The sequence below is a fragment of the Pituophis catenifer genome, unplaced genomic scaffold (genome assembly GCF_029215685.1).
Source record: "Pituophis catenifer annectens isolate HBS135680 unplaced genomic scaffold, rPitCat1.0.hap2 SCAF_3, whole genome shotgun sequence".
Classification (NCBI taxonomy): domain Eukaryota; kingdom Metazoa; phylum Chordata; class Lepidosauria; order Squamata; family Colubridae; genus Pituophis; species Pituophis catenifer.
This window is the reverse complement of record NW_027256883.1, coordinates 162,523,378-162,531,385: the sequence shown is the minus strand read 5'-3', so window position 1 is coordinate 162,531,385 and position 8,008 is coordinate 162,523,378. Positions and strand designations below refer to the sequence as shown.

The following is an 8,008-nucleotide window of genomic DNA, read 5'->3' as shown; positions in this document are numbered from 1 at the left end:
GGGTCGTTTCTGCTTGCCACGTCTGACGGCCCCAGCCAAGAAGATGGAAGCCACGCTGGGCTACTGGAATGTCCGAGGGGTAAAGAATCCGCGTGGAGGGAGGCGGGGTGGCCAGCAGGACCCGACCGGCCTCGCTCCTGCCCAGGACTCGGCGCTCTCCGCCTTCGGAGGCCAAGAGGCTGCAGGCGGGTGGGCGAAGCCAGGCGGGCAAGAAGCGTTTTCTCGACGGCTTCGGCCATCGCTGAAAACAAAGCGGAGAGCTCCGGCGGCGACGGGCCTCTTGCAGCGCGCATGCCCCCTTCGGGTTCATTCAACCACCGGTGGTAGGAGGATTGGGACCGTTTTGGTTTCCAGGTAGTTCTCGACTTACAGCCATTTGTGTAGTGACCGTTCAAAGTTTCATGGGCACTGGGGAAAAAAGTGACTAATGATCGTTGTCCAGACTTACGAGGGTTGCAGCATCCCCGTGGTCACGTGATCAAAACACTGAACACTTGGCAACCAACATATAAAACAACTGGCAGGTTGTTACTTACTTAACAACTGCAGTGACTCACTTAACCACTGTGGCAAGAAAAGTTGTAAAATGGGGCAACATTCATTTCACAACTGTCTCGCTTAGCAATGGAAATTTTGGGTGGGCTCAGTTGTGGTTATAAGTTGAGGACTACCACTAGTGATTTAAAGATCAGCCTAGGAATCAGGAGACCAAGAGTTCAAGTCCTGCCTTTGAAGGCAGGATGAGAAACCTTGATGGGAGGAATACCAGGAAATCTGCCTGTTTCCTCTGTTTCCTTTGGCCAATCATTTGGCTTAGCTAAACCAGAGAAAATTGCTGCTGTTAGAGGCTCCTGCCGTCAGCTTCCAAACCAACCTACCTGTCTCTCTCTCCTGCTCACAGCAGCCAATTTAGGTGTCTCACTAATGAAGGCGAATATAAACGTCCCAGGATAATGTTGCAGGATCCAATCTGGGTCCAGACTAGGACCAGAGATTTTGTTTTCTGAGCTTTCGGACTCATGTTGGATGGGCTCCAGCATCAGTCCGAAAGCTCGGAAGAAAAAACCTCTGGTTGGATACTGCAATTTAGGTGTCTGTTGGAAACCTATCAGCAGCACAAGAGCAAAGCAACACATGCTCCTCCTCACTTAATACTGGAAACTAATCGAACTATTTCAATTTTTTATAAGGCTGTCTTAGGGGCAATTATGAGTACCTATGAGTACCTAGTCTCATTTACCATATTCTTTTCCCTGCAGTTGGCTCATTCCATTAGACTGCTCTTAGAGTATACCAAGACCCCCTATAAAGAGAAACGGTATGTTCTCGGTGGAAAAGGTAAGGTCTTGAACTTCAAGAAGGCTTAACTTAACTTTCTGGGAGAAGGATGCTGGGCTCACCACAGTATTTTCTGAACTGGCATGTTGGCTTTTTCCAGGCTTAGAAATGTTGAGCAAATATTGGATATGTCTTAGCAGATTTTAACTTAGCAAATTTTAAACGATTCAGCAAACACCCAAAGCAATGCACCCAATTTTCAAGTATTAGAATTGCTTGAAAAAACAAAAGCTACTTGGTATCGGTAACACAAATAAACTTGCCAAAGATTTACGATTTCTATTTTTTGCTATTGCTGATTTAGATACACGAATAAGAACAAAATGTCTGTTAATCTGTTTCAATGGCTACTCTATAAATATTTGTTGTTTTTAAACTCTGGTTGCATATTTGTGTAAAATTGTTATTGCTTCAGTGCTCACTTGAATCTAGGCACAACATAAACAAATCCTAATCCTACCAATTGCCTTTCTTGTTCCCATTAAGTTTCCACCTTACACCCAGGTCAAAAGTGGCTTAAGTTGTCATTAGCTTATCAGTATAAAAATACTATTTTCCCCTTATTTTGACAATGCCCAGTGACAAAATCAAGGTGTGTAAAGCTTTGGCATTCATTCCCTGGGAGGCAAAGTCAAAGTTGACCCTTTCTACTGTAAAAACAGTCCACAATTGGGACCGGCAAGTCACTCATTAAGCAAATTGGTTGCTAAGGAAAATTTTGATTGTTCTTATTATCTTACTTCAGCTTTCCTTTGCTTTAAAGACCTGTGAAGGTTGTAAATGCGAGGACTGATTGCAAGGTTAAGTTTTCATCACTGTTATAACTGTGAACAATTGCTAAATGAGGATTACCTGCATGTGTGAATGCAGATGTGTTTGGGGGTTCAAGGAGAGCATACTCACTCTTCTCTGATCCCTACCCAGCCCTCCATGGCTCCACCCAGAATATCTGTCCTGCCTTTGCCCTTTCCCCAGTAACATTTTGTTTCCTGAGTTCCTTTCATATCCGTCACCAACTCCTACCCAATTTTTCTCCAGGAGGCAGTGTGTACAGTAATCTACATTATTCTCAAAATGATGATTGTGCCATCATCACAATTACTGGCCTTATTATTTGCATCCCAATATCTGATGCAAGTATATTGACTTGTAACTTGCATTTTTGTCCTTGCCCCTTTTTCCCTGCTGCAAATTCTCATGTCTTCAGGTTTTCAATAAGGTGCAGGAGACTAGAATACACCAGTCTCCATCCCACTTAGGAAAGAATATAAGGAAACATTGTGCTTATTTGCCAGTTTCCCTGTATTTGCCAGTTTCAATCATGTTCCACCTGACTTCAAATGAGAAAGTTGGTTATCCAGGATCAAGTCAGAGTTTCATTTCTACTGGACAGAATCTAGATAGTTAGCTGTGGCTGCTGCTTTTCTATATGGTTCTTTATCTTACTGTATTTCTCTCTTGGGAGTTGCACGCTGTAGAAAACCAGTTTAGAGAAGCTTGAATCCCAAAGACAGACCCAAGCTATTCTGGCTCCAGTGATCAGATTGATAGAGATACCTTCTGCTAATTGAAATTCATATTCTTGATTGAACATATTGAAAGGAGATAGCAGCAAAACCAGAGAAAAAGCTTCTTGTCGTGAGTTTTACACTCACGGATCAGGGTAATAATTAGCAACGTTTTAGAAGAGATATTCTAGACACAGAACCAGGACTGTCAATGGGGCAGTAGAAATTTTGCAGGCACTGATTTTCTCTGACAGTGGATGAAGTAGGTTCACTGATAAAATCATGATCCATTCAAAATGGATCACTTTTCCTGCCCCCACCCCTCAAGTTGGCCCAAGAAGGTGAAATGAATGCAGAATGAGGTTTTTAGTTTCAAGCAAAGTTGACAACTTGGGATATCATAATCACTTGGTTAAGTATTATTTGTAAAGGCATCTTCCTGGGAAAATGTATAAATAATAATGACCATTGTTGGAGTAGTTGTGGGAGGGGGGTTGTTTCATTTTTAGAAAGAAATTGTATCCTGGACAAACAATGGGTGAAATCATAGTATTTAGAGGCATGCAAAAAGTACATTTAGTGCCAACTAAACAACTTATATTGTTTAAGCTGTCTATTCAATATTTGCAAAATAGCATATATAATACAAATACATATATATTGATAAGTATACAATTGTATCTTAATGTGCATATCTAAATGCTGATGACTGTTATTTAAATATAAACATAATGTATCTTACCCTAGTGGAAAACAATGAACTGAAATCAAAAGTTGGAATGCTTGGCATTGGTGAGTATAGATTGGGAACAAAAATGTTTTTTTTTTCTCACTACAGAATACAGAATAACAAAGTTGGAAAGGACCTTGGAGGTCTTCTAGTCCAACCTCCTGCTCAGGCAGGAAACCCTGTACCATTTCAGACAAACAGTTGTCCAATCTCTTCTTAAAAACCTCCAGTGTTGGAACATTCACAACTTCTGGAGGCAACTTGCTCCACTGATTAATTGTTCTAATTGTCAGGAAATTTCTCCTTAGTTCTAGGTTGCTTCTCTCCTTGATTAGTTTCCATCCATTGCTTCTTGTCCTGACCTCAGGTGCTTTGGAGAATGGACTAACTCCCTCTTGTTTGTGGCAACCCCTTAAATATTGGAACACTGCTATCAAATAAAATAGGGAATCATGTATAAACTGCAATGTATGTCAGATGTAAAAGCAATGGGTCATTCATCGTATTTCCATATTGGAAATATCCTAATAGTTGAATTTGTCTGCCATGAAACTACAAAAGGCAGTAGAACAAAGCTTTATCCAGCTTTAATTAGTCGGGGTGGAGAGGACCTAAGTCTCACCTGCTGTAAAACGAGGACTTCAAGTTTGTCAGCAAGGGAGCAATTCTGTGTTCAAGACAACGCTAGGAATACTATTTCAGATTAGCCAGCTTCAGCCTTAACCTCTGATTCAATAGAAATGGGAAGCATTCCATTCCCAGCATGGAATGGAAAGACCAACTGCAATCAGGACAGGCCCTCTCTGCAGTTCCAGAGCTGCTGGGATGTCCAGGAATTCAATGTGCTGGATGGAAAGGTCAGTGCTACACACCCCAAAAAAATGAACAATTGATTTTTGGCCTTTTTCTCACAGAATGGCTTTTGTGGAGAGGAGACAGAGCAGTGTGAGAGATGTAACAATGGAATTAGGACTTGACAAATCAACCTGAAATGAGAATGACCTTTGTTGGGATCTGCCATAATTATGTTTTGCTGTAGAGATGTCAAAACAATGTGTCATATTTCTGCTGTTGTTGCAACCACAAAACCTTCATTTTGCCCAATCTGTTTAAATGGACTTGCATTAACCATACCTGTATCTGCTTACAGTTCCTACTATGGATATGACTGAATGGACAAGTGTGAAGGAGAAGCTGGGCTTGGACTTCCCAAATGTATGTAGCAGTTGTGGACTAGATAGCGGTACATTCCTGTGGGTTGAGAGGGGATACTCAAATTATGTATCGAAAAAGATGAAAGGACTGGGGGGGGAATTGAGAATGCTATATGCAAAAAGAATGTCTCAGGAGAACAGAATGAATCAAGAATATGAGAAATAATTGGATATTTCAGTTTAATCTCGGCAGAACCCAAAAATTATTATTCTGGCCACTGACAACACTGTGCAAAAGTGTTATATCCTATGCAATGTGTGGTCATAAAATCATGAATTCAAGCCACTCTCAGAAAATCCTCCTCTTGGTTCATTCCTAGAATTTAAGAATTGTTCAAGGGACATGTTTGCCCAATGTAATAATTCATAATATCTTTGCATCTTTACTCTTCTTCTTTTTCTTTCTCCCTAGCTCCCCTATCTTATTGATGGTGACAGAAAGATTTCCCAAAGCAACGCCATCCTGCGATACATTGCACGCAAGCACAAGATGTGTAAGTGGTTCAGACTCCCCTTTGGTGTTGCTTTAAAAATGATTTTCTTCAAATAATTGCAGATTCTTAGTTTTGTAGGACCTTGTGTTGCCACAGGTGGTGAGACTGAAGAAGAAACGATCAGGATGGACATGCTTGAGAACCACCTCATGGATTTCCGTATGGGCTTTGCAAAATTGTGTTACAGTCCAGATTTTGTGAGTGTTGTGCTTTCTGTCTTCCTTCAAAATGCTATCAGACCAGGGGTAGTATTCACTTACCTTTGCTACCGGTTCGCAAATGTGAGCATGCGTGCCACCTCTGCGCATAAACAGGGCCTTCCGTGCATGCAGAGATTGTCATAAATGGGACGTAATGATGTCCAGGTGGATGGCCGGAGCCTACCACAACCGCCGCTACCGGTTCGCCTGAGCCAGGTAGAACCAGCTGAATACCACCACTGTATCGGACTGTAAAAGATGTCTGAAGATGAGTTTGGGCCTGTTTTGGGATGAGCGGATAGATTAATTTGATCCTCTATTCCTGGGTAGGACGGAGAGAGAAAAGTTCTGCATTAGTGATTAAGCTGAGGGAAAAGAACAACAAAAAAAAGGGAAATTGCTAAATTCAAAGTTTTACAAAGATTTAGCTAGAAACCAGCCTGTACATAATCGTCTCTTTTTGCAGGAAAAACTAAAGCCTGACTATTTGGAATTACTACCTGGGAAACTCAAGCAGTTCTCTCAATTTCTGGGGGACAGGCAGTGGTTTGCAGACAGAAAGGTATTTATGTTCTAGGCAATTTACATCAAACTATGCTATTTGGCACATTTTATTCTTCCATTTAAAAATATTTTCCTACTGTTAATTTTTCTAGCTCACCTACATAGATTTCATTGCTTATGATGCATTAGATGTACATCAAATGCTGGACCCAAAATGCTTGGATCAGTTCCCAAATCTGAAGGAGTTCCTTCATCGCTTTGAGGTGAAATGCATTCTGCTTTATACATGAATCTCTACCAACAATTACTGAAATTTACTGAAAGCGGTTTAAGGGGAGAAATTGGGAATATTTATTGGGATCTATAGAAAAATGGAGCAATTTACAATCCTCCCAGCTCTCTAATTTCCATACTCAGTAACTGTAATTGTTTTCTTACCTTACGGAAATGTCACATGCAACATAATCTTAAAAATCCTTGGTAGATAATTTATCCTATACAAAGTTGTTTCAAAGATTGCTACTTAATAGAATAACAGAGAATAACAGAGGTCTTCTAGTCCAACCTCCCATTCAGGTAGGAAACCCTATATCATTTCAGACAAATGGTTGTCCAATCTCTTCTTAAAAATTTGAATTTATATTGCCACCTATTTGCCCATGGCGACTCAAGGTGTCTTACAGAATATAAAACCTCATTTAAAACAATAAAACTAATGAAAAGAATGAAATAAATTAATATAATATAATAAAATCACCCCCACCCCTGCGACAGCAGATAACACGAGCCATTTAATGGGCTCCATCCTGCTTTGGTTCCCCAGACCCGCTGGTAGAACCAGGTCTTCAGCGCCCTCTGGAAGAGTATTAGAGTGGGGGCCATTCTAATCTCTGTGGGAATGAGAGGGAGCCACCATGGAGAAGGTTCTTCTTCTGGGTCCCACCAGGTGTATCTCCCTAGGGAGATGGGACCTGCAGCATTCCCTGCCACCCCGCTCTGATGGGTCGGGTAGATGTGACCGGCAAGAGACAGTCCTTCAGATAACCTGGTCCCAAGACATGAAGGGCTTTAAAGGTGACAACCAGCACGTTGAATTGCACCTGGAAGCAAATCGGCAGCCAATGCAGCTCCCGCAGGAGAGGTGATACATGTGTACACCGAGGTCTGCACAAAAGCATGCAGACCGCTGCATTTTGCAGCAATTGGAGCTTCTGGATGCTCTTCAAGGGCAGCCTCATGTAGAGCATGTTGCGATAGTCAAGACTGGAAGTGACTAGCTCATGAGTGACTGTGGGTAGGGATTTTTGGTCTGGGAAAGGGCGTAACTGGCGCACAACCCACAGTTGCGCAAAGACCCTCCTGGCCACAACCACCACCTGCTTTTACTTTTAGAGATTGTCCCAAAGGTGCTTTTTCAAGAGGCAACTGGACTTTCTGGTTTTTCCTTGAAGACGTTTCAGTTCTTAAAAAGATTTGACATACCATGGCTGGCTGAGGAATTCTGGGAGTTGAAGTCCACAAGTCACAAAAGTTGCCAAGATTGGAGACACCTTCCATAATGGATGAAATAGTGGCAAAGGACTTGATCAATTTGTGTTTTCTAAAGTTATATCTCCCATGTTGCAAACACGTTGCCAATTGAAAGCAAGAGAAATATAGTGTTTCAGATACTAAGCAGAAATGTGTGGTTTTGTTCTGGCTTAGGCTATTGTGCTGTGTAATGACAACACTAGGCAATGACAAATATCCTTCTTTTGGCTTTCTCGGTAGGCCTTGGAGATGATTGCTCCCTACCTGGAATCAAGTCGCTGCATCAGAAGTCCCATCTTTTGGAGTTGTGCCACGTGGAACGGCAACAAAATCTAGAAGAGATCACAGGTTTTAGAAGGGTAACAACTGGAACTGCCATATGAATGAGGGATCTTCATTAGTCCTCCATATTTCCAAACTTGATTATGATTCTAAGGCACGTGTTCATCTAATAAAGAATATAAGAAACTGGAAAAAAAAATAAGTCTGT

At 41.6% G+C, this 8,008-nt stretch overlaps 1 protein-coding gene across 1 annotated transcript; it reads left to right on the top strand.

Annotated features, from left to right (window-relative positions):
• On the top strand, nt 1–8,008 carry LOC139315284 (glutathione S-transferase 2-like). Its single transcript, XM_070941434.1, has 9 exons — nt 1–79; nt 1,260–1,338; nt 3,594–3,638; nt 4,727–4,791; nt 5,203–5,284; nt 5,381–5,481; nt 5,951–6,046; nt 6,141–6,251; nt 7,759–8,008. The coding sequence occupies exons 1-9, from the start codon at nt 44–46 to the stop codon at nt 7,852–7,854; spliced, it is 711 nt and encodes a 236-aa protein (XP_070797535.1). The 5' UTR covers nt 1–43; the 3' UTR covers nt 7,855–8,008.

Coding starts and splice junctions, on each gene's coding strand:
- LOC139315284 (XM_070941434.1), top strand. CDS start 44: ATGGAAGCCACGCTGGGCTACTGGAATGTCCGAGGG. Junction 3,639..4,726: donor AGTTGGAATGCTTGGCATTG/GTGAGTATAGAT, acceptor ATCTGCTTACAG/TTCCTACTATGGATATGACT. Junction 5,285..5,380: donor TGCACGCAAGCACAAGATGT/GTAAGTGGTTCA, acceptor GTGTTGCCACAG/GTGGTGAGACTGAAGAAGAA.